Genomic DNA, 27,399 nt, shown 5'->3' with positions numbered 1-27,399 from the left:
AGATTCTTGTGACAGCATATTGTCAGATTGTTCTGACAAAACGATATCATATGAATATGAAACCAGCATGACAGACGCTTATTTTACATCATTTTCTACAAAAGAATCTTTAAGTATTGAACAAGATGGTAAAAACATGGAACGGCTAATACTAAACTACTTAGAGGATTCCCAGGATAGTTCACAATATGTTATTAGTGAGTCATGTTCTACTTCAGAGATATTCAGGTAATTTAGTTTAATATTTAATCTACAGGTATAAAATAATGAGAAATCTATCTTTCAATAATTTGGCGTTATACGATCATACTATATGCAGATAACAGCATAGCATATTGAATTAGTCAAGCAGGCGACCTAATGTCATTTTCACATAAAGATTTTCTAGGTATTAGAACCAAAACCTCATGCGCTTTGATAACCACTAAATTGTTATCTTTTATAGTTCTTTTATCATATATATCGTGGCTGATATACCTTTTACCTATGACCATTTTGGTGCTATGTATCATTAAATGTAATTTTTACTTTGTAATAACAGTTTTAAAGTGTGTGAAAAAAAAGGTAAATAAAGTGCCTTGAATCTCTAATCAGCCTAATTATAGGTAAACAAACAAGTACAAGGAAAATTGCATAGAAAATCATCTTAATATAAAGGGGTAGATAGCAGCTATTGGATTAACATTATTTAAGAATTATAAAGCACTTAGTAGTTTCTATGCCTTGTCTGTTAATTAAATTCTTTTTTTCAACTTAACCTAAACTAAAAGTTAAGTCAAAAACTTGTCGCACTCTTCCGCGTCATCCTTCACCCAGTCAACACGTGGTTGTTCTCGTCCTTTCCTATCTTACGGATTCCTTTCCTTGACCCCTTCCTACCCCTTGCCATTAGTTACAACGTGCATTTCAGAATTAAACTTTGTGAAAGCTCCTATCCCACTTCCGCGTTATCCTTCATCCCATCAACACGTGGTTGTTCGTCCTTTTCTATTTTTTAAATCTCTTTCCCTACCCCTTGCCGGTAGTAGTTAAACCTATTCACGCCGGTAACCAGGCCGGATGCATCGTGGAGGAGGCGACATCGTGCATTGAAAAATTTCGTATTGTGATTGATGATTTAATATTGTGAAAGTGTCCATTCGGGGAATAGGGTACATACCCGAAGGTTTTCCCGAATCTCCAAATCCTGCTGGCAATTGCCTCGTAGCAGCGCCATCAATTGAACAAGAATAAATATAGTCGTTTTATTCTCATTTTAATGATATGAAAGCGTGTTGACGAAGAGACGGATAGACCGGGGCCAGTTTTAAACCTATTTTTTCTCACAGAATTATCTTGAGATCGCGGTACACCGGCACGCGGATGTGTAAAGAGAGATCGCCCGATGCAGGTGTGCGTGGACATCGGTCGTGAATAGCAATATTTAAATTATTTTAAAACAGTGGCGTAGTATTAAGTTATATCGTGAATTAAATAGACATAATAACATAATATATTTAGATGAAACGTGGTTTTACGCATGACGTAATGAAATACCGTTGGGTTGATAACTCCACATATTGTGTTTTGAATACGCCATAATCTTCGGCTGATTACCCTCAAGATATGACTGCGGCTTTTAATGCGTGTTGAAATTTTTCTACCAGATTGGCCAATATATACTCCATTGCAATCCCCGCACTTTCAGGAGTAAACTCCTGATTTTGAAAGAATGCTTGCTTTGTCCACTACACTGCCCAATTGGTTCTTTAAATTATTGACCGCCTTAAAAGCAATTTTGACATTTAGAGATTTAAAGAATCTTGCTAAATTTAAGGAGATTGAACCAAAAAAGGACAGGGATCTAAAGGAACTTTTTGTATCCCTATTATGGACTATATTGTAGGTCAATTTATATTTGTTTAAACATTGGTAATAAATCTTATTGATTGAAGGGGAAATCCGTTGTTAAGAGCAATATGTTTAATAAGTTCTTTATCGAAAGCTTCTTTTGACAAGGAGATATTTCTTTCTAGATGACCCATGAAAATATCGCTTAGGAGAAGAGAAAGACATGAACCCATAGCTAAACCGGAGACCTGTCTGAACATTTTATTGGCAAACTGGAAAAAATTCTTGTTGATCACTATATCAAGCAAGTCTAAAAGACCATCAATTATTATCGTTAATCCAGCGACTATTTGAATAAAGATATGTTTTTAATAGGAGAGTTCTCACTTACTCTAACAGTCTTTAGCAGGGATATTGGGAAAAAGTTTAGATCCATGAGGTTAGATCGAAGAATTCTTAGTGAAATAAACACTTTTAAAGTTACTCACCTCCCTGAGAACGTTATTCAACCAAGAGGAAAGATTATAGCATGGCGAGTTAACAAAAGAAACCACTGGTCTTATTGGAAAATTGGTCTCAGTCTTTTTTATCTTGTCTGCTTTTGACAATATCAAATCGTTACTCTTTATTTTATTTTTTAGCGAAATTAGATGCTTTTCATTGATGTTATTGTTTATGCTATTTGCGCTACATCTAGAATTAAAAAAGTTTATTACTTTGGCGTGTAAGATGTTCTTATTTCTTATATCAGTCGTCTGCAAAACACTCTCCGCTTCCACAGCTAAAGTCTCTCGTGTATGTGAGTCGACCTTATTATAAAGATTAAACTTAAGGTTAAGTATACTTTGTTCACTTTTAAATGTTTCTTAGTGTTTTTTTATTTAAATTTTTAGTTTCGTTATAACTAATACTTTAATTTTAGGCCTGAAACACGTGTAGCCTGTGATTATATGTTGTGAAACCCTGAGTTTGTGTTTTTGTTTGTTTTCGTCAATCCTTGTGTATGTCATATATGATTGTTTGAAAATAATCGTCATATAGGCCGAATTGAGCTTTTTATTGCAGAGGTACTCTTTGTAGAAAATTACATTATCAAATTTTTTATTTTTAACAGGTTTTTCTTATTATTTCAGTTAAAAGTTTTTTCGTAAATTTGCCGTATTATCATTAATTTTTTTTTAATACATACTTTTGAGTTTCTTTGTTTTTTTTTAGAGAAACAGATCAAGATAAAGTAGGCAAGCAACATGGTTTTAATTCCAATACTAGCAAAGATAAAATAAACTCTCAGGCTAAAGACAACATCGATATCTTTCAAAATGATGAAAAAGCAATGAAAGATCAAATACATAAGCTTCAAGTTATGAATAAAAAAGATGTGACTATAAATCTTAAGGAACAAAAATTTGTTAAAAACAAAGGGACCAAAAAAATTAATAATAGCAAGCAAGTGATTACTACCAAGACGTTAAAGAATTTTAAACTGAGCACTGATAAACAAGTAAGACAAATATATACATTAATACTTTTTTTATTCATGAACAATACAATGATTGTTTACATACGACAAATAGTGAATATAATATCTTTAGTGTGTTAAGTTGGTTTAAAATTTCCATAATTTTAGAATTAAATTTTTTAAGCGGTAGAACTTTAAAACCCAAAGTGTTTTCAAAGTTGAGTCATTTATTTTAACTGATTGTAGGACTCATCAAAAGGAGTTCATATACCAAAAATCACTTACATAAAAGTTGTAGAATGGAAGAGATTAAAAAGAACATTAAAAAGTTGAAAAAATAAGAATGTTAATAAACAAATTTTATTTTTAATTCACGCCGAATGCCATGTAAATTCTTATCGTTTTTTGTTTACTTCTCTTACCATTTATCAAAATTTGTCTTATATTGTTTTCAGTACGAATTATTGGTTTGATCAGTTGTATCTGTCTTTTACTCCACTCACCTTCTTATTTGTAAAGAAAAATTAAATAAATTTAACTTTCTTAAATACTATAAATTAATTAATTTTAAACTGTAACTGATAAACGAAAATCTAACAAAAATTAATTCTTATACTATTCAGTTGGCCAATATCAAAAGTATTCTATTAAACAGATAGCAATGTTTTGTATAGCACAATGATATTCCCACATTCTAGAGGACTATTGTAATAATACAGGGTCCGGCAAAATGATCTCCCACATTTTGACTTTTAATAAAAACGCCAATGTAAATGCTATTTATATTTTATTTTTATTAACTAAAAATATATGGTATGCCATTTTGTTTTTATTAAGTTTTGAAAATTACAGAGTCCAAGTGGCGACCATTTCTCTCGACACACATTCGAAGCTGATTTCTAAAAGTTTCCATTACTCGAGCGGTAATTTGAGGCGATATTCCTGTAATTTCTTGGCGTATTGCTGCTTTCAATTCGTCAATGGGTCGGGGATGATGTTGAAAAGCCTTCTCTTTCAGGTAGCCCCAAAGGAAAAAGTCGCATGGGGCAAGATCGGATGAACGCGCAGGCCACCCAACGTCTCCACGTAACGAGATTACGCGTCCTGGAAACATTTCCCTTAACAGGTCCATTGTCCTTCTTGCCGTATTAGCTGTAGCCCCATCCTGTTGAAACCACACATCCGGATGTTCAAATTCCCTAAGTTTTGGTTCCAAAAAATTACGTAGCATGTCGACATATCGATCAGCATCGTTACTCCTCCTTCTTCAAAAAAATAGGGACCCCAAACACCAAAAGAACCAACAGCACACCAAACGGTAACACGTTGGCTGTGAAGTGGCCTTTCATGGAGCTGCCGCGGAATTTCTGGTGCCCAGTAGCGAAAATTCTGCTTGTTCACACAGCCAGACAAATGGAAATGAGCCTCATCACTCGTTATTAAAAGTGCATTTTGTGGGACGTTTTGAAGAATATCATTGGAACATTCTCGGCGATTTTCCCACTCCCGTTCACTAAGTTCTTGCACGATCATCATTTTGTATGGGTGGAACTTCAGATCGGTGTGTGCAAAATTCTTCTCACAGAACGATCTGACAAGCGCAAAGCAGAGACATGTTTAACAGCTGAACGTCTAGGAGATTGTTCAACTGCTTCTTTTACAGCTGCAATGTTTTCAGGTGTCCGAACACTTCTGGGTCTACCAGTTGATTTTCTTTTTAAGGCTGAACCTGTAGCTCTAAAATTTGAAACCCACAACAGTATTGTTTTGCGATCTGGAACTGGATCATGTCTACCAAGCGCGAAGTGAGTACGAAAATTTCTTTGTGTCGTAATCACAGATTCGTTACTTTTGAAAAATGTTTCGATAACGAAGGCACGATGCTCGCCCGTCCAGTTCATGGCGACAACAGAATTGGCAAGGCGCGCGCAGTCAACCGACTACGCTAAGCTGGCTTCCTCTTTAGTGATTCGGGCTCAGTAGCGGCGCAAAATGTGGGAGATCATTTTGCCGGACCCTGTATTTAATATTTGACTATTGTAATAATATTTGAGATTTGAATATTAACTAATGCGTTTTACTTCCCTAGATAACACCCTTAAATAATGATTATTTTTTTCTAATTTTTTTTTAAGTTTAATTTGCTCGTGAATTAAAAAATAACACATTAAAGAAATTAAGGATAGTTATCACCTTCGCGTAGGGGTTGAACCTATAAAGTTGTAAATGAAGGTTAATTTTGCTCCCCTCAGATAAAAAATCTACAGCTACTACTGTCTACGTTTTTTATTATTTTACTAAGAAATACTTCGAGAAGGAAAGTTTTCGCTATACTACCAAGACTTACAATAAATTTATTTACATCAACTATTTTAGATAACCCAGGACCTAAATCAGATGAGTGATGTATGTACCTGGCAACAAAAATTGTTCATATCTGCTCTACCAAGATCCCGATCAGCATTTAATGACACATTACAACAGAGTGAATCATTCAATATTTTTAACCAAAGCTGTAGCGACAACAACGTATCTACAAATATAAGTTATTGGTAATTATCAGAATAAGCTATTTAAATTACTTTTACAAGAAATGTACTATATAAAGCAAATTTTTTTAAATTGATCAGAAGCAGATGTGTAGTGCGTCCAGGTATAATACAAAAATCATATCGTTTTAATTTTTTGTTACTTGTTGTCAATCAATTTTTTTAAAATTATACACCTTTTCACTTTTAATTCTAGTTCTTCATCTACTGTGACTACAAAGCGGAAACCACAAATATTTGATATAAAAGAGGAAAATCAATTTCAGTCAAGACAACTTACCGAGATAAAGGCACTTTTTAACATGGTCATAGAAAATAAACAATTATCGTAAGTACCTTTATGTACAAATTTAATAGCGTCCATTGATTTTTTTTCACATAAAAATATACCGTGTTATTGGTACGGTAAGCATGTCTCCGTTTCCTATACGGCCAGCGCGATTGGTCGCGTAAACCAGCTAGGAAACGGAATTGATAATCGAGCACTCCGTTTCCTAGCTGGTTAGCGCGAGTATAAATATTTGCGCATATTATGTTATTAAGTGTGTGTTATTAAGTTTTTAAAAGATGTTATTAAAAAATCTTGGACGGCGGACAGAGTTGGGTTGGGTTGGCATCGCAAAAATTTTTTTTGCGATTATTCTATTTCTTTGAAAATTAAACGGCTTACAATTTATATGTTTTATTTAAATCATAAACTATGTGTGAAAAGGGGCAATAATATAATACATTTTTGAAAAATGACTTTTATTAATTTACATTTTATAGAAAGTTTGAAGGTACGCGAAACATCGATTAATATAAAAAGTTTATTTTGTAGCTTTTTTGCATACAAAGAAATTATTATTTCTTATAACAACCTCTTTTATCCACACTTTTTATTTATTTGTGTGATCTACCATGGTTTAGCGCGTTTGTAGTATTTTTTAAAATATTTTCCATTAAAGATCGCTTCTTGCGTGGTCTTTTCTTCGAAGTTATTTCGCTACTAGATGGCTGACCAGCTTGCATCGCTTTGGCGCCCCTATACGATGATCTTCTCCTAGCAATAGAGGTAGGTTAAACCTTGATTTTACGAGTCTGTTTTTGATAGCAAAATGAAGAAGATAGAGTATAAAATGAAGCTTCGGTATTCATGTTTTTCATTTTTGCATTAAATTTTTGGGCAACAGGCAGTAATGCTGGATGGGATTTCACAAAATTGCCAATTTTGTCCAAGTTGTTTTTAAATTCGTCTAGTGTAGCTAGGTCGCACGTCTCAATTTTATTTACTTCGGAGGAAATATTATCTTCCTCAGAAGGAGCTGTCTTAGTGCGGTTATCTTCATTGATTGTAATCATAGGTTTACTAAAGTCTAGATCTGTAATTTGATCATCTTTTTTATCCGTTTCTTTAAAAAAATTTGCACTTATATTAGAACCGTTTCCAAGCGCTAGGGTTGCAAGTTCTAATTTATCCTGGAAGAAAATATTAGGAACGTTAAACATATGGAGGCCAGTATTATATACAGCACACAAGTGCTTACAAAATTTTCCTCCCGCTCCTTCTGGGCAATCACAAACCTCCCATACTGTATTTACTCGGTACAAAAATGTCTTATCTGATGATGACTGTAACTGTAAAATCACTGTCAGATAGCTTTACAACACAAAGATCCACAGATTTCTTGCAAAATTTTGTGAAATAAATAAGTAATTTATTATCCCTGGAGCTTGCATAGCGCAACAGTTTTTCCTTGTAAAAATTCTTAAGCGAAAAACAGATAAAATCTAGCAAGGATGCAGGGTTAAAAGCCTTACATCTTTGTAGCACTAGGTCTTTAAAAAGTCTAATTGATACCTCTACAATATTATTCGTATTATGTCCCCTATTACACAATGTTTTCCGAAAATAGTGGCACCATCCTTGTTTTCTCTGCCACTTTTTGTCGAAATATTCAAGATAGTTTATATATTTTTTGGCAATTTCACTCTCGCATAGAGCCTGCTTGAATAACTCGCAATCAATTTCTTCCTTGGCATAAAGAATATCCCGAAAGTATAACATAAGCGTACGGCGATCTTCTTTTGCAATTTTGTGTTCCGAATTCCACAGCCATCTCCAAACGGTCTGCATTACATGAAATGAGCAAAGCAGCAGTGCTGAATTTGGAAAAGCTTTTTGTAGGGCATTAGGCTCTGCGGTACTGTCATCGGTCATGAGCACTGATGGATATCCACTTCCATAAAAGCCCTTACTTCCAAGAAGCTCATTGAATTTTCTAAAGCAATGTTCATATACTTGATCATTTTGTTCATAGTGAATTATGCAACCTAATGGTACTCCTCCTATTTTACTCGCTCCAAATAAAAATGTCACTACGGATTCGCTTTGGTCGCGAGAGCCACTTGAATCAACGAACATAATGTCTCTTCAAAATGAAAGCTCGTGGGCTCGCAACATTATTGGACTTAAAATGACGCAACAAAAAGGTTCAGCCTGGACACAAAATTTAAAACCTTTTCCATCAAGTTGTGCAGTTTTTTGTTGTATTTTCTCCAAAATGCTTTTACTTGACCTGTTCCCATAGTTATATTGCCAAATTAATAATTAAATTAATTGGACAAAATATCCCTCTGTAAACTCGTTTTTTTTTTGGGACTAATAAAGGATTTAAAAAAAATATAGGTAACACATTCAGAAACTTATAAGAAGGATCAATCAGCCAAAAAATATAGTGATGATCATTAAGAATTGCCAAATTTACCTCCAAGTTTCATACATATTATATATGCTTCGTTCCATGGGGTCTATTTGCGCATTCGCAAGAACTTCTACTAATTTTTCGACTGGTGCAGCTGCCATTAAGCAAGCTCTGTGGAAGGACTTTGCTTCACTTGGAGACATGTTGTCTTCAAAATACTGTATAAAAAGGTCTCTGGTTTTCGGTGAAACTCTAAGAAAACTGAAAGCTTCAGCGACGTTTGTTTTATGGGAATGGTCAAAATTAATCTGAAAATAAAATTAAAATGGGTTAAAATTTTGTTAATTTGTCAGCAGTCTGCATCTGCAGTCTACAACTGCAACTAAACAGTCTGTTTTTCTGTAACATAGGAATTAACATGGTCAAATCTTTACCTTATGTTGTGCTCTTATTGTTGTTTAGATATGTTTTTTTAAACTAATTTTTAAGCTTCACATTTCTAGTTAATTATGCTTTTTCTCTACATTGATGACAGTAAAAATTTGACAGGATATACATAGAATAGAACCTTATACTTACCACAATCACAGTGTCTAGTCCTTCCTTTAACTACGCATCTCTGTATCTGCTGTCCTTGTTGTTCTTTTTTACTTTCACAACAATTTTTGCACTACAGTTTTTATTTCTATTTCTAGTAGTTATTTTTATACGCTTTTTATTTTTGCTATTGTTTTGGCAAACAAAATCTTTCCTAAATACCAGCCTTTGCAAATTATTGTATGTTTTACCTATAATCCAATCCGTGGATGTTAAGGTAGAAAATGTTTTAATCCACTTTGTGCAACAATCATCTAAAGTCTGATCACCACTTCGGACGAAACACGTTTTATTTAATTTCATACATACATTTATGTATAAAATTAGGAACACACTTCACACGCTTCAATTTCCGGAAAATTACAAAAAATCTCAGCTTCGCTTCGAGTAGGTATTGCTTATTGTTTGTCATATGACAAACAATAAACAAATAAACCGAAAATAACTTAATCGTGCACGTGAAAATGCCGACATACCAAAACAACCTGCGCAACCAACATAACATCGCGCTAACCAGCTAGGAAACGGAGTGCTCGATTATCGATTTCGTTTCCTAGCTGGTTTACGCGACCAATCGCGCTGGCCGTATAGGAAACGAAAAAATGCGTACGGTAAACCGCAAGGAATAATATCGCTAGAATATAGGATTTTAAAAAATGGGATAGAATCGAGACTTACTATAGAGATGCAAGATTATTTCTTATATTTGCACCTGTACCTACCTGCAAGGGCAATGCCAGACAGTAATCGTACTTAATTGGGGTCAGGGGCAAGATAAGAGAAACTTTGGGAGTTAAAAAACGGATAATTATCAGTAGCGGCTCGGCCAGTATTTTTTTTCGGTAGGAGGGTCAAAAATGTTGATTAGAAGCAGTTTGATTATGACGGTTGTTATATATTGGAGATCATTTTCAGTTTAATTATTTTTTCCTCCAGGAACAGAAAATAATTTTTCATGATATCCGGCTTTTACATGATACAGGCATTTTATATGTCTCTGAGATATTAAAAGAAATCTTGGTTCCAAACTCCAAGACCGTTTTCTTTTATTCCAAGCATTTTTCATCTGTTCTGAGTATTGTAACAAATTTTTTGCGAATTTCGTTCTTTTGCGAATATTTTTTTATTTTGTTCCAGGGATTCGACGTAATTTTTATATCTTACAGGAATTGGGAAAAATCTATATTTAAAATGATTTGTACTTACATTAATCCTTGTTTTGTCAGCTTGTTGAGCTCATCACTATTATGTTGATATAATTACAGTAAAATATCTTGACTTATTAATTCAGACTTAATAATTAAAAGTTTTTTAACTACTTTGAAATGATTACTTTCAAATTAGATATTTAACATACTATTTGATTTGATTGACTGAGAGTTTTTTTAATTTTATATCAAATATATGTAAATAATTGTAATATATTGTTTAACACATTTACAGTATGTGCAATTCTTTATAATGCATAATATATTTTAAAGTAAGATAGCTTGTCAATAAGGGGAAATGCTTTGTGGATGGTGTCTTTTATAACATAACTTTACAGAGTATTTTGTAGAACATTCAGTAGTTTCACAGCAACATTTAAAATTTTTTTATATGGAACGTTCCTTTATTACACTGGTTTCTTCCGGACTAGCTGTTATTGCTCTTGCCGGTCTTCTCACTTGCAACTGCGTGCTATGGTACTTTTCGCTCCTATACTTCTCTGTAGCATCTGGATGCTGAGGTTGGATTAAAGGATTTCTAACTTATTTCAAGATAGGAAAGAGTAATTAGGCTTCGGGGAAAGGTTGCCAGTTATCTTTGGGCGGAGCCAGAGCCCGAGCCCCACTCCTCGCAGAGAAAACAATACTTGTTTGAACTGTTTTAGTGAGTATATTTGAATTCGACGGCTACTATCACATTACGCCTTTCCATGGCCGGTTTTCCCTTGGTGTTAGGAGAAATTCTTCTACTAGGGTTGTCCACACTTCTGACTTTTTCCTTCTTCGAATGTTTTTTAACTATGTATTCTTAAATAGTATCAAGTTTGCAGTCAGAGTGAAGATCAACATTCCTTACGAAGAAGGGTGCATTAGTGAACATCCCCAAACACTTATTCTGAAACACCTGAAGCTTTCTGGTATTCGTCTTCGTGGTATTCCAGAGGATGTTTGAGGCGTAAAGCAGTTTAAGACGTAGAACCTGTTTGTAGACCATTAATTTATTATCCAAAGAGAGTTTACTGCTCCTGCAGAGAAAGGAGTAGAGCGCATAAATGGTTCCATTGCATGAATTAATTTGTTTTATGATGTGCGTTTTGTTATTCTTTTTGTCAAAATATACTCCTGGGTACTTTACCTCATCTTTCCATGGGACCACCGTGTCCGAAATTGCCAAATTTGGGATGTTGCGGTCATGCTTTTTTGTTATTAGAATGGCCTCTGTTTTCTTACTATTTATTTTGATTTTCCAGTTGTTTGCCCACTCTATAATTTTATCTAGATGACTCTGCATGTACGCTGATATCTGGACTAAATTTTTACAGCTCGCAAAGACATAAGTGTCGTCCGCGAATACGAGCGGGGAGCCTTGGAGAACTCCCGCTCTCATCCTGTTATAGGAGGTGATAGTTCTATTTATTTTAACAGTAAATTCCCTCGCTTTCAGAACATTTTTAATAAATTTAGTGAACCATACGGACACCCCAAATTTCTGCAATTTATAGATCAAACCGTCATGCCAAACTCTATCGAAAGCCTTTTCGATGTCGAGTGTGATCATGGCGGTAGATCCCTTCGCATTAAAAGAATCCACCAGACTCTGTTGTATCCGTGCAAGCTGCAACTAAGTTGATAATCCTCTTGTAAATCCGCACTGCTCTTCCGGGATTATTTTGAGTTCATCTAGCTCCTCCCATAATCTGCTTAGTACCGTCTTTTAAAAAGATTTTTCCCAGTGATGGCAGCAGACTAATGGGTCTGTAACTTTCCGTTTTTTTATGTTTTCACCCTGTTTAGTTATTATTACCACAATTGGTTTTTTCCATTCAACCGGAAAATAGCACAGGCTAATACATTTGTTATAAATGGTTTTTATGTTCAAGAGTGTATTGCCAGGTAGTGTTTTCAGCATTTTGTTGTTTATTTCATCATGGCGTGGTGCTTTCCTATTCATTTGGTCTTTAATTACGTCTCTTATTTCTTGTAGGCTTATACTTTTATAGTTTGGTAATGCGTTTAGTGGTAGGTTTTCGATTTGTTCGTTTGATAGCTCTATTTCTTCACGTAATTAGGGATTATCTGGTAAATCGTTTAGGTCAAATTGTTCTGTAAATGATCTGTTAAAAGTTTCCGGCTTATCCCAGTCCGAGTATACCAGAAGACCGTCTTGTCGGTTTTCTACGGGCGGGAACTCTGTTTTTGTTCTCCTTCTCAGTATTTTTGAGACCTTTTGATTTGTCTTCATCGAAATCGGTAAGATCTTCTTTCTAAAAAATTGCCCCATCTTTCATTTCTGAAGTCGAAGACTTCGTTTTTTATTCTTTTCGTAAGTTATTCGCAATTCTTTTTGCCTCTGGGTCTCTTTGCAGTCTAGCCCGTTTATTTAGCCTGTTTCTTGTTCTTATTAACCTTTTAATTCTCATTGTGAAGGCTATGGAGTGGGTGTTTGGGATTGGAATTTTAGTGGTTGCTAAATTAAACGATTCTTTAATTACTACAGATATTTCGAAGCATGGGTAACCCGCACTCTGCCAAGTCAAAGAGAGAAAAGCTGATTTTAGTTACTTCAAAATTACGAATAATATTCTTAACGAAAATTAAAAAATTACGATGAATGCCATTAGATTCCAAGTAAGTTCTTGTAAATAAAGGATAACAAAATATCTACAAAATTACTTTACCGTAAGATCATACAATTCAGGTGATACATAATACGAAATTAATATAAGTTATAAAATAAATAACGAAATACATAGTTGTCTTAACAATAGAAGTAAGACCTTAAACACTATGCGTAGATGGTTGCCTAAAACCAAAGTTTACTGAATAAAATACTATTTTATATTGTATTTTATTCAGTAAACTTTGCTAAAGCCAATGTTAAATTGACACTCAATGCCATCTATGCACACTTAGAGCAGGGGAATGGTACTATCGATTTATAATTTTCGCCATTTTATGAGTAAAATGGAATATTGAGATTGTTATATATTAAATTATTCTAACGCGTTCTAGAAAAATACTCTATCCAGAGTGGTCATTATACCAGATTTAAATAGAGTTTTGAATTACTGTAATATTGCACTTTTATAAAACTTTTGAGTACAACAAGACGTATTATCCATCTCTCTTGTTCTCATTGAGTATAGAAAGTAGCCGAAATAATTGTTGTATATGGAAGTGTGATACATCGTTGGTACTTAAAAGGAACATTTAAACCTGGTATAATACAGTATGTTGGCAATAAGAAAAAAAATTATGATGGGCGCTAAAGGTATCGTCATCATTAATGCACATGTCATAATCATCATGTACAGCGAAAAAAGTCGCCATAAAAAAGGAGCATTTCAAAAATATTTTAACTACAATAATTTAGTGAATTAAATTGTTTTGTTGAATAGAAGTCCATATTTTGTAGGAGAACGTGTATATAAAGATTACAAAATGGGGAAGTCTTTATCTCCAAGAAAAATGCATGTAGGTCACTTAGGTAAATGTATTATGCATTTCGGCTGTGTAAACAGCCATCATTAGATACAGAACATTACAAAAAACATATACGTTCACCAAATAAATCAAAAATTACCCGTTCTCTATCGGGATTCAAAGATTCCCGATAACTAAAATATACAAAATAAATATACATAAATATTCTCGTTATCGGGAATCAAAGATTATTACAAATATATTTAATATTTACAAAGATTTAGGTTCCAGGTAATTTTTGTTTTATTTGGTGAACATATATGTTTTTTGTAATGTTCTATATCTGATGTCATCAGACATCATCAGACTGATGATGGCTGTTTACACAGCCGAAATGCATAATACATTTACCTAAGTGTCCTACATGCATTTTTCTTGAAGATAAAGACTTTGAGACTCCCATTTTGTAATCTTTAATTAAATTATTTGTTTGGCATCCCAAAGTCATCATAAATAACAGCATTAATGTTCGCTACATATTCACCATGTTTCTATTAATCGATATAATACTTTGATTATTTTTTCACAAATAATAAATATTAGAATTTCAAAAAACAAAAATAATTTCATTTGCAATTATATATATGTTTACCTTATTTGGTATGCTTTATTTACGTATCAGTTTCGTTTTACAGGAACCTTCTTACTCGAGAAAGCGAACACATCATCACCCAATTTTTACAAATGAAAGAGACACATCAATATGTTGTCATCAAATTATTTATATGGAAAAAAATTTGGTATAACGTTTTTAAATTTTGTAAAAAAGCCCAGATTGTCGTAGATGAGAACAGGATTTTAGATATTTTTAAGTTTCTTTCCGAGATCAAATTTGTATTAACAGGTAAAATGTAATTTAATTTTTAAAATTTCTAGTTTTTGAGATTTATTTTGTTTTCAGATTTTAAGCACTCGGACTCTATTGACACTCTTTTGAAACAATTAGACAGAAAGCAAGTGAAAGAAATCATGCATGAATTGAAAATAGCCTCAAAGAAAAGTACTAAAGATGAAATGATTAAGAACATACGTAAAGCAACAACTAGGCAAACTACATTGTCCAAAGTTACTCTTAAGGATTTGGTCTTAAACAAAATAGAAAAGGTACGTATAATATCCTTTCTAGCCCCTGAAGTATGTGTACAAAGTTTTACCAGAGGGAGACCTAATTAAAAAAAGACAATTTATGAGAATCGGGCTAGTAAAAAAAATGATAATAATTTAAATTGAAGATATTAATACAATATTCCTTAAAATCTTTGGAACACCCAGCGAATTATTTATAAAGATAATAGTTACGTTTACCACTCGGGTACCAAATATTTAATACTTGGATCAAATGACGTCACGAGGACTATTTTTTCGGTGCAAACGGCAGCGCACTAAAATTTGATACTCGAATTTGATTCTTTCCAAACAGGGTAGATTAAATTTAGTTTTTTTTCGGTGTAAACACCTAGGACCTATTTTGAAGTACCAAAATGACAAGTTTGACATTTTATTGGATGTTAACTTACGAGGTTTTTAAAGGATAAAGAAGAAAATACAGAGGACAAGCTTAAGCCTTTATTATCTTTAAAAAATAACACTCTTAAAGATTTAGGGGTTATGTCCTATAATTCTTCGTCTAAACTCACTTCAACTGACATTTTGTTCCTAGAGATAATCCTGGACTAATTTAACCCTCAAAATCAATTCTTGTAAACAGGCCTGTACTAAATAAAAATAGTCTATGATTTTATCCCTGGACCTAATAGATCCGCGCGTTGTAAACGTAGTGAATTTAAAAGTATAATTATTTTCATTTTTTTGTACAAAACAACCTGATTTTCTTCAACATACCTTTTATGTCCATTTTTGCATGAGTTGAACGAAGAAACAGCCATAAAGAGCCAAGTCAGGTCAGGCGATAGGTTTTAATTCGATTTTTGTTTTCAATTGACAGTATATGCCTCCAAATTTCTTAAATATTTTCGTCTGTTCGGGTAGTTGCTAAACCAGAATGAGGTTCGTTATCAATCCGTAAAAAACAAAAGTTCACAGTTGCACGTTGTTCACTTAATGTTGCAATAATAAACAACAACGCAATAACAAAACAGCACTAGTAAAAACAATCACTGCAAGCCTTGGAGAAAAAATTTTAATTCCTTAGCTTTAACACTTGCTTAGGAGCGATGAGATACCATATCTTAGTAATGAACAATCCAGGAGATTTGAGGAAAAAATCTGTCAACAAAAGTGGTCAAAAAAAATTGCTTACTATACTTCTCATTTTTTTATTGCAAATTCTTTCTTTTTAAATTTGCAGAGGAGAATTGAAAATATGTTAATATATCAAATAACGCTTTCTTGCGAGAGCGCTTCTTTTTAACTACCAAACTAACAAACCTTTTTTTTTAACTCGGCAAAGCTTATCAAATTCGGTTAAAACATAGTTATAGATACTTTTATCAATACATTTTTTCATTTTCCTCCTGCCCTAATTTGACAATTTTAGGTAAAAGTCTTAACGAAAAATATGAATAATCGGAGTAAAATTATCGTGGGTGATTGCACAAGTGCATTAAGATTACAAGAGTTTGTTTCTTATTTTCGCCAAAAATCCAACTCTGTGAGGCGGGCATTTTCGTAAAATATGAAAAGAACCATTGCAATTTGTAAAAGAATACATTAAATGAAAAGATTATCTGGGTATTTTGATACACGAGTGTAATCTATTTGATTTTTTTTCGAATGAATTGAGAACTCGAATCAAGTAAATTTAAATATTTTATGAAACAAAAAATACTAAAGAATAAAATTAAAATTGTCATGCAATTTTCGATTTCTGCATTGCAATTACCGCTGTAATTTTTCAATAGTTTCACTTTTCTTTGTTACATATTATAAGGGAAATATTTGACGTAATATTTTTTTAATATGCTCTCTACTGCAGAGTTCAGAAGAGTGGGGCATTTAAAAAATATTTGATGCATTTTCTCTCCGCTACTTTTATACGAAGTCTTTTCGATCCAAATTATCAACCGAAAAACATCTTTAATATACAGGGTGGCTAACCGAAAACGAAACTGCGGCCATGTCGGGCTCTTACAGATTTTAAAAAGAAAACTCTCGGATACGTCAATTTAGATTTCCAGGGAGAAACATTTTCAGAGTATAATACAACCTCCATCTGTCCTCCCTTAGTTCCACCCTAGAACTAACCTCAAACATTTTAAATGGAATAGTGGGTCAAGTTATATCTTGTTTGAAACAAATGCTGGAAATGCCCGCCGTTAACCCCCATGCAATAATACAGATTTTGTTCAAATCGACGTCGCACATTTCGTAGCACATTAGAGTTATTTGTTGCCATTCAAATGTAATCCTTTCGCGCAATTCTTCTATTGAAGCTGGTTGGGTAGCACAGATTTTACACTTTAGGTGACTCCATTGAAGAAAATCCAGAGGTGAAAGATCAGGCGACCGCGCGGCCTATTCAACGGAGCCTCTCAGTCCAATCCAGCGATCAGGATAGTTCTCATTTAAATAGTTGCGGACAGCTTTTGCGTAATAAGAGGGTGCACCATCCTGCTGAAACATCACCTGGCCTTCAACATATTGATTGTTATTGTCATTTTCATTAATATTCGTTATTGCTGGATTGATAGCTTCTTGTAATAACCTGAGGTACATATCCCCAAGAAGATTACCGGGTATTAAAAATGGTCCAATAATATGATCGCCATAAATGCCACATGAAACGTTTAATTTTTCGGGATGTTGAGTATGTGATTCGTGATAAATGTGATTATGGTCCGACCAATAACGGCAATTATGACGGTTTACAGTGCCCTTTAATGAAAATGAACATTCATCTGAGAGACAAATATTAACACATAATTGTGATTATTTAATACTCTTTCACTAGTTATTTCACAGAACTCCAAGCGCCGATCCTCATCGTCTTCATTTTTTTCATGCACCAGCTTTATTTTATAGGGATGGAAATCATGAGTTTTTAGAATGCCTTGTATACTTCCTCGATTGATCTCAGATACAGAAGCTAACTGGCGATTGCTTAGTGTAGGATTCATATTAACATGTCCCAAAAGCGCAACCTCTACAACTTTTTTCCTTACGGGTTTCTCAACATTCCTTTTTTTATTGGCCATCGATCCTGTTGCCCTGAATTTTGTTATTAGTTCTATGACATACTTTCTTTGCAGGTTTTTTTATCTTTAAGTTCATTGAAAAGTTCCGCTGTTTGAAATGCTTTTTTAATGTTAGCAAAAAATAACTCCACTATCTCTATTCTCTCTTGTAGGGTATAAATAATTTTGACTATTACTTCGTTTAACACGATTAACTAAAAATCAATGATCTGATTTCACTTTGATCAAGTTGAACTGACCTCTTAATGACATTATTATTTATTGTTTATTTGTATTTTGACATTATTATTTTTTTCCCTCTTAAACGTCGATTTGAACGAAATCCGTATTATTGCATGGATCGCCATTTTTAGCATTTATTGGACTAGTTTTTATGTATGATTGTTGTAAATTAATAGTTTGACAAATAATTGCGATTTAATACAGGTTTTCGAAAAAACTGTATTAAATGTTAAAATAGTCAATAAATAATTGAGAACCGCTGAAGTAAAATCCTTTAAACTAAGTATAGCCGCAAAGATAATCGAAAGACCTTTCAACCAGGGTATAACTCGATTCACTATTACATTTAAAATTTTTGAGGTTAGTTCTACCCCGGCTAAGGGATGACAGATGAGGGTGGTATTATACTATAAAAATGTTTCTCCCTGGTAATCTAAATTGACGTGTCCGAACGTTGCCTTTTTAAAATGTTTACGTGCTCGACATAGCCGCCGCGCCGTTTTCGTTTAGCAACCCTGTATAAAGAAAATATGTTGTTTACAAAGTAGAAATTACTAATTGCACAAAAAATATATAAAAATTTGTTCAAATCGGAACACAAAGGTAAAACTAAAATGAAGTAGCGCAAATGCTGCTCTTTATGTCACAGCTCTAGGAGGAGTAACGGTATTAGCGACAGTCCGTCAGTACCACCTGTTCTTTCTCATTCCGAAATCACAAAAGCAAGCACATTGCACGACGTCTCTGGAGACGCGATGAAGGTTAGCAAGAATCTCCCGGAACAGCGTTCTGTCAAGCATATAAGGAGTCGTCTGTATGAGTTCTGTCAAGCATGCGGCAGTCAGTTGACAGTTCGGTCGCAGTTTGGTTCGGAATATTAGCGCGAGATTAAAATCGGTCATAACTAGGGTAAAAATAAATATTTCTAGTATTCGTATTTAATTCACATCTATCAGTTGAAAAAAACGCTACAATACTCTATAATTCTGTAGGCTTACTTCCTAAATAGTGTCTTTTTCACCTTTCTTTTAAACCTTACACAGTATACCCTACGAATGCAAGAAGGGAAATGGTGAAACATTTTTTTATTAATATAGAGGAGCCCTTCGTCAGGGCTTAATGTGAGAGGGATTAGTGTATCACATAAGAGTTGCGCGTAGAATGGTGGCTAGATTTTATAACCAGACAACTGAAAATGAAACTGAAGTGAATTCTATATCCTTAAAAAAATTTTAAAAAATTATATTTGAAAATTGAAATAGATGTAAGATTTAATTTTTACGAAACTAGTGTATAAAAAATCTTGACGCACTGTATTAAAAAAACAAATCATTACCCTGGAGATTGTGTAAAGTCAGTATTTATTTGATGCACGGTAAAAAAAATAAAATTTTGATTTGGCCTGAAATATTGTAGTACATTACAGTATTAGCAATTAAAAGTATTGAAATGACCGTTAAATTTAGAACACTGAAAGCCCTATTAATTATTACCTTTCAATGTTCTAAGCCGTTAATAATTTGTTTAGTTAGAGGATACTACTAAACTGTCAATAAATTTAAGTTTGTAATGGGACAAAAAAACTGAATACAATAAATCGTGTTATCAGCATAATATATAAGTACATATGCACAGTACGGTTTGTAAAGTCCTACCATCTTAGATTTTAATTCTGATTTCTTTATTAAGTACTCCATGACTTTTGAATATTACGTCACTAGGCACAAACCCGTGTTAAAAATATTGTTTTATTTCAACTGTACAGTATGTAAAGAATGAAGTTGTGTTCGCTATTAAAATTCCGGGCTGTATTATTAAAAAAGAGGGTATTCATAAAAAAAATTTACGAAATCTTCGTATTGATGAGTAGTTTTGTAGAGTCCCTAAGTCAAGTTCTAGCTTGTAGCAGGTGAAAATGTATCGTCCTTAAACCGGATATCTCCCCAACCCCTTGTCTTATGGATGCAATTTGTTTAATATTTTAAAACACAAAAAACATAACTTTCGTAATCAACGTTTATATTTGATCTTTAAAATACAATTGTTTTTTTTTTCATAGAAAATGGGCCTAGCCGTAAAACTGGATGATATAGTTACAGACTCCTTCCAGAATGCCTTTTTGTTGGCGACGTTTGCCAATCCAGATTTGCATAAAATCGAAGATTTTTTTAAAACTATAATTTATGATAGATGCATCTACCCTGTCACGCCACTTCAGGACTATCTGGTGTTTTCGTCAGAAGATAAATTTACGGCTTACGCGCAGGCGTTAAAAATTAGTGAAAAACTTGAGAAATGTCTTACTAACCAGTCTAAGGAGGATAGAAATGGTGGTAAGTATTTTTCATATGTTATTATGATTGACGAAAAAATGATAATTGGGCGAAACATTTAAATTTCTTATGGCCAAAATGATGTCCGACCTCCTGATGAATTTTATCAGTTGATTAGGGAAGGCACGGCTTATATTTTAAGCCTAAGGTAGAAATAAAAACTTGAACTCTAAAAAATAATACAATGAATAATATTCGAAATAAGTTGTAAGATTAAACTTACCAAGTACTAGAAAATTTTATATGGAAAATTTTTCTTGGGCTTCACAATAGTCAAGGCAATTGTAAAACTCCGTCTACATATAACATACTACACACTGAATGTTGTATGTAGTACTACATACTACATACAACATTCGATAGTGTCTCCAGTGTTATGGAACCTAGTAGAGAGGCTCTAAATTTTTTTTAAACATTTGAAATCGGCATTTCTTGAACTGAGAAGTAAAAATTAAATCTTTGCTTTTTAAGCTAGTAAGAACATCTAATAAAGCATTATATTTGCTGCAACTGTTTTTTTCAAAATTTACTACTACCTTATACATTTTTAATAACAAAAGTATCGTTTATCACAAAACCCTTATTACTAACTATCACAGAGAGATCATTCTTAATTGTTAGTGAAGAAATGATTTGTGGTTCTTTGAAAATATCAATTTTAAGAATACAAATTTTATTAATACTTTTTATAATTATTTTTTAAAATTTGGTTAACTTTAAGCTAATTTTTATTTTTTTTATAATTTAATTTTTAAACATTTTGAGTCTTCTGCCATTTCTTTTTCTGCTTTGGTAATTTCGCGTTTCAGAATTTCTTTTTTCCGTTCTACTGGATCTTTTCTTTTTTGAGGTAATGGTGATGTCAAATATTAGGGCTGACTTAAAGATATTGTTTGTTGTACTTTCCGAGCTAAAACCGATTTAGCCTAGCCTGAAAGTGAACAAATTATGTACCTTTCCATTATTCGCGTTCTAGGAACTGTTAAAGTAGTACCGTCTGGCTTATAATTCTAATAACGAAACAATATAATTCTCTCGAATTAAAAACTTTTCCTCAAAGTGTTGTATACATTCTATAGAAGAATGTTTTACCTCAAACTGTTTTCGGTAAATTGCCAGTACCCACTGTCGTTGTTTTTCTAAACTGTTAGCAAATTTAAAAACGGTTATTCGTTCGCCATTGTCGTAATTGCTACTGCATAATGGCACACAGCAGCTAGATGGCATTTTTATAGCTAAAATTGAAATTACTTAGATTGTCGACGGTCCCGAGTAGAGCTTAAAGAGTTCTTAGAGCTGGTAATTGGAAAAAGTGATTTAAATACTTGTAAAGTCATGGACTGCATTTCAGAATTGCAAAGGCTTCATCTTTCACTGTCCGCCTGCGATCACAAGGTGGACAATTTGCATTTAGCATTTGAAAGTGAATGAATTCTTTAGTTACTTTATGACGAGCTTTAGCAATACTGTATTTTTTATTCTCTAAGAGAAAATAATATTTGTCAATAAAATTTGTTTATATATTGGAACAAGAGCTCCCTGATGGTATTAATGATGAACAATTTGTCGGGACATTACCTGATGACATAGTTGAAGTGAACATGCCAAGAGTGTCTACAGTCTCTGAACAAATTGGTCATCTAAAAATAATTTTCTTGGTTTTGGGAAAAATGAAGAACAACTATCTTCTAACAGAACCTGATGTTTTAGCAGAGACCATGGAATTACATCAAACCTAAGCTTTGACTCAGAAGGATCATCAGGGTTATTATTATTTGAGACAGAAATGGTCAGAACAAACTTTAAAGTTATTGCAATCCTTTAATGAACTGACCTGGCATATCTCTATCCATCCTTTCTTTAACATGGGGTGTATAGGAAATATGAAAAAAAAACATTTATTTAAATGTGAAAAAACATTAAGTCCCTAGACAATTAATAAGACAATTAATGTAGTGGATGCTATATTTTTCTTTTAAAACTGGAATTACAAATTGGTTGTTTGCTCCTGTTCATGATCCGTTAACTTTCAAATAAATAATAATTTAAGTACCTAAATATTCTTACCAGCTCATGTTTTTTCCATTCATTTAGCCCATGTTGTCTCCACCAAGGAACCCTAAGTCTAGAAAATTTACCCCATTCAAATTCTTGAAATGCCTTTTTATGCCCTAATTACACAAGAAATAAAACTTGAAACTAGAAATTACGGTAATTAGAAAGCCATTGATTTCAGCAAACTTTTCGTGACCCACGACGCGACGCCTTCCCGAAACTAAAAAGAAAAAAAAGAGTGTTACTAACATCACTACTGTCAAATTTTCCTAATGTCTAAGTCCACCCTAAGATGGCCGTCGTCCGAAATTCCGCTTTGGGGAATTAAGTTTCATGGGGCTGATTCTAAAAGCTTAAAAGCTGGGAAGAATGGCCGCATTTTTTATGACATATAAGTTGCTCGACAGTCCGTGCAGTTCCGAGGCGGTAGATTTGCTTTCTTACCGCCCTCTATATGTCCAGGAGTTGTTTTCTCGATCGCCCGAGCTTTCGAGGCACTATCACGAACTTAATAAATATACCTGGACTGCTAATGCATATGGCCACGATACCCAAAAATTACCACTGCCTGGTGGCCACCATGTTTATAGTGGTTGTGTCCTTTTGATGTTGGTCACTCTGAAAATTTTTAGTGTTTCCAACAAAAAATATACTAAATAGCGGTAATGAAGTTGACGACGCTGACGTTTGACGTATGAGTATAGCGGATTGCCTAGTTTTTGGCGATTTGTAGACGAAGCTTGGGTATATCAACCGATTTTAGGTGGAAAACCACAATTTATTGGTAATTAGATTTTTCATCTTTACTTCTACGAAATAATAGATTTTTTCAACAGTAATTAGGGCAAATTGGAAAAATGGTTGGTGTGGCATTTTCCTTTAAGCGAGGTTTTTCAAAGTGACTGAAATAATCCTACCTCTAACAGGATCCTGCTTGAAATTTATCCATACAATACACCCAAAAGCAAAATGAAATATACAAACTTTGGTGTCTTTATTAGCCACTAAATCATCTCGCGGAATGGAACATTTTTGTTTTAACTCGGCGTCTTTGGGGAAACTAAAAACATTAACTTTTGGTCTGTTATCGTAATTTCCGCGGCATCCCGATGCACAACACTTAAACGGCATATTAAAGAGGTTCCTTTAAAACAACACGATCACACAGAGACGATCGGAAATTGATTAAAACTGGTATTTTCCTTATTTTCAAATCGAAAAGCAACCGAACGCGAACCGGCTTTTACTTTGAAACTGACATTTATTTATATAATATATACAGGTTAATCTAATGATTTATACCTAATTAACTAAGTGGAATATTTCTTAATATTCCACTTAAGGATCTGCTTCGGGTTTCTGGGGCATCCCAGGTAGTTTGCGGGGTGCGACCTCCACTGTTGGCACATGTGGCTGGCTGGTCACGTGGTTTGGTGCACTCGGCGGTGGCATGAAGCTGGCCACACTTCACGCATTTGTGTGCCGCCGTGCACCTAGTCTGGATTTCTCGTCTCTCGAGAGCTGGACCAGGACCAGCGGCGTGGGCTGCCTGTTCCGGTTTAATATCGGGCTGCTCAGTGTGCATGGAAGCCCAGCTTCCTGAGGTCCTCTAGGATGCTTTCGGCCGACCAGTGCTCGAAAGGTCCTCGGATAACGATATACAATCTTCTCTCCTCTGGCAGGGAGAAGGAGTGGAAGGGCACTTTAGTCGAGTCCAGATAGTCCTGGGTAACTCTGTAGTCGTTTATGGTCTGCAGGTGGATCTTGATGCCGTCACGTGTATTGACGACATGGCCATGTGGTACTCCTTTGGTTTTTAGGGCGGCAGCGACTTCCTCGATTTTCCCTGATGATGATGGGAGGAATCTTGGCTCTAGGAGTTGGCGAAGCGGGCTCGGGTCTGATTTCAGGCGGAGTGTTCATGAACTCTGCCCTGGAGGTGGAGGGAGCCTGGTCGGGTTTCTTGGTCTGGGGCTGCGTGATGGCAGGTGTTTTTCTGGGGACCGTCTCCGGATCCGACGTTTTCCTCCCCTTCCTCCTGCTGACGACGGGTTGGAACCCGTCGCTTTCGTCCTGGAGGCCTGCTGGAGTCCTAGGGCAGGAACTAGGCTTCTACGGTGGAAGTACAGCCATCTCGACTCGACAGGCGTTTCCAGGGCTGCCGGAGAAACTTTAGCGCGGGACTGGCCTGCACCGCCGCAGTGGCAGAGGATAGCGCGGATTCAAGAGCCTTTATCCGGCTCTTGAGTGCCTTGGTCGTCCGGTGGAAGACCCTGCGGAGAGCAATATATCTATTCATCTCCTCCTCGTGCTATTTTTTCGCACTTCTCATGAGGACGACGTAATACTGCGTCAATTCTTCCTGATTTGACGGAGTAGATCGGAGGATGGCCAGGTCCGGTTTAAATTCGGCTTCGTCCTGGGGAGTTTGCTCATCCTCGTCCGTGTTGCAGAAGTCGGAGAAATCCTCGTCTTCATCCAACAAGAAGGAAGAGTTATCTTCGGGTTGTTGAGCCATGGGACTGACTCCATCAGCGGACAGAAGAACACTGGGTTTGTCGCACTAGTACACTCGGCACTGCGAAACTGGTTCAGAGAACACTTCGACGTTGGTGTGCACTCAACAGAGGACGAACTCTGTAACTATATTATTCTATATTATTCCCGAACCGGCGAATAATAGACTGTTTATAAACAATGAAAATGAAAACGAGTGAGCGTATCGTCACAAAACATAGTCGCCCAACTAGAGTTGACGTACGTCTCGCCGCCCTAGCATATCAATATTTCGCAGAGTTACTGCTAAATACTTTCTTCAGATGTCTTATCGCATTTTCTACCAGCCTACATGTGATGATGTCACGACAATTTTTATTTCAGCCCAGAGGCCTTAGTTTTTAAGGAGGTGTTGCCCTACACCAGTCCTCTCCCGTCACTCGGCCTCTACGTTCAATAGTTAGAGTGGGAGAAATGTTCGTTCTCTTTTTAATTTCTGCCTTAAACTTAATATTAGATTGTTAGTGTCATATTGTTATTTTGGAGACTATTCCATATTAATCCTGGACATCTTGAAGACTAAACTTGTTACGTAAAACACATCTAAATCATAAAAATGATATCAGGTCGATTTATAGCGCATTTACTAAATTTACAAAATAAACCTTTATTTTCTTGTTAGTGCAATACAAACTTTTTTTTTAGATATACACAATTTGGGCCTCCACATTTATAATCTCCTTCAGTCGTTTGATTTAAATACTACCTCAGAACACTCGAATGCCCCTCATTTAAAACGCTTCACTGCAGAACATGTATACTCAAATATTCTGACTATGTGTTGTGAGAAAATTTTTACAAAACAAAATGGTTTTCCAAATACAGTTAAGACTTGGCTCGAATATTTGATTAGGAGATTTCCACATTCGACTAAAATTGGTAAATGGTACCAACTCTTAATATGGTTGAACATGAGGCACTTGGAGCCCATTAGTTTTGAGACGGTAAGATATTTTTTTCGCAAATATTCATATAGTACAATATTTATTTTTCGGCCTATTATTTTAGAATATATTGAAATTATAATAGAAGAACGATTAGGATTCAAAATTAGGAAAATTTATATTTTTGAAATTTTTCACATTTGCCTATTTGTGACACCATGAAGTTTATAGCTAAAAATGAATATGTTTTCAAGTAGCTAAAAGTAAACCGTGCAAAGGGGTAATTTAATTATTATTTATGTCCAGCTTTAAAATAAATCATTAACAGAAAGTGACCGATATCCATCGGTTAATTTTCTAATTTATTTATAATTTATAATTTAATGTAGACTGAAGTTATTTATGGTTTTTTAGAGTGCGCAACTTCTAATAGAAGCGTTTGAATCTAAAGGAGATTTGTTAGGAGACCGGGCTAAAGCTGAACTAGGTGAACTTGGCCAAACATTGAAATGCAGCAAAAAGTTTAGAATAAGTCAGATATATATTAACAGGTATTAATTAACGTAAGCTGAATGTTTCTTTTTTATGTTAGGCATGCTAATCTTTTTTAGGATAGCTCAGTTAATTCCCTTAAAAATCGACCCAGGAATATTTCCCCATAATTATATCGACTCTAGTTGTCTAAGGTCAAATGTTTTGGGCAAAAAAAGAGTATACGTTACAAAAGAGGAAGGAGAAACAACGTACAAAACTGTGGAAGATGTGGCATTAGACTACTACAAAAAGTGAGAATTTTACATATTTTGAGGATTATTTTGTGAAAATGTTTCCCAAAATATTGCTTTAAATTAGATTTGCTTAAAAAAATTTCATTTAAACCTATTTTTTTCCTACTTATTTCTTTTTTTCTTACTTTTCTATGTTCGCAGGAATTTTCTTTGCTTGATTTTATTCAAGGAACATGTTTCTGTTATTTGTCTCAATATTGTACAAACCTAGTACAATTGATTCGGCGAGAAAAACAGAAACTGAGTCCAGAATTATTTTGGGATATGACCACCATCCTCTGAGATGGGATGTTTAGGTGAAATCTTTAGCAAAAAATGTAAAGCATTTAATATCTGGATTTGATGTTATCAGAAACTATAAACAATCGTAACATCTTTTGATAAAGCCTGCGTCAGTTTTGGATGGTTTCTCTTAAAATTTCATAATTAATGTCCACCACTTTGGCGTTACACGTTCTGGAGTTCGTTCTTCTTCCTTCAAAATTGGCATTCCCCAAATGGTCCTTTATTTGATTTTTTTTAAACTGCAGTTGTCTCAAAAGTACCAATTTTACAGGGTTCCTGACAATGAACTTAAGAATTTTTAGTTTAGTAGTT

General features: G+C 34.3%; 1 protein-coding gene across 1 annotated transcript in view; it reads left to right on the top strand.

The window, feature by feature from the left end:
* The window catches only part of LOC126735535 (fanconi-associated nuclease 1-like), a 54,310-nt gene that overhangs the window by 3,479 nt on the left and 23,432 nt on the right, over positions 1-27,399 (top strand). Inside the window, exons 2-11 of the mRNA XM_050439572.1 lie at positions 3-228; positions 3,046-3,331; positions 5,666-5,841; positions 6,035-6,166; positions 14,446-14,654; positions 14,712-14,914; positions 20,246-20,519; positions 25,776-26,074; positions 26,429-26,565; positions 26,626-26,799. Coding sequence (XP_050295529.1) covers positions 3-228; positions 3,046-3,331; positions 5,666-5,841; positions 6,035-6,166; positions 14,446-14,654; positions 14,712-14,914; positions 20,246-20,519; positions 25,776-26,074; positions 26,429-26,565; positions 26,626-26,799 — 2,116 coding nt within the window. The remainder of the gene's footprint in view (positions 1-2; positions 229-3,045; positions 3,332-5,665; positions 5,842-6,034; positions 6,167-14,445; positions 14,655-14,711; positions 14,915-20,245; positions 20,520-25,775; positions 26,075-26,428; positions 26,566-26,625; positions 26,800-27,399) is intronic.

The sequence above is a fragment of the Anthonomus grandis genome, chromosome 4 (genome assembly GCF_022605725.1).
Source record: "Anthonomus grandis grandis chromosome 4, icAntGran1.3, whole genome shotgun sequence".
Taxonomy (NCBI): Eukaryota; Metazoa; Arthropoda; class Insecta; order Coleoptera; family Curculionidae; genus Anthonomus; species Anthonomus grandis.
The sequence above is the reverse complement of the archived record's forward strand: the minus strand, read 5'-3'. Positions and strand labels throughout refer to the sequence as shown.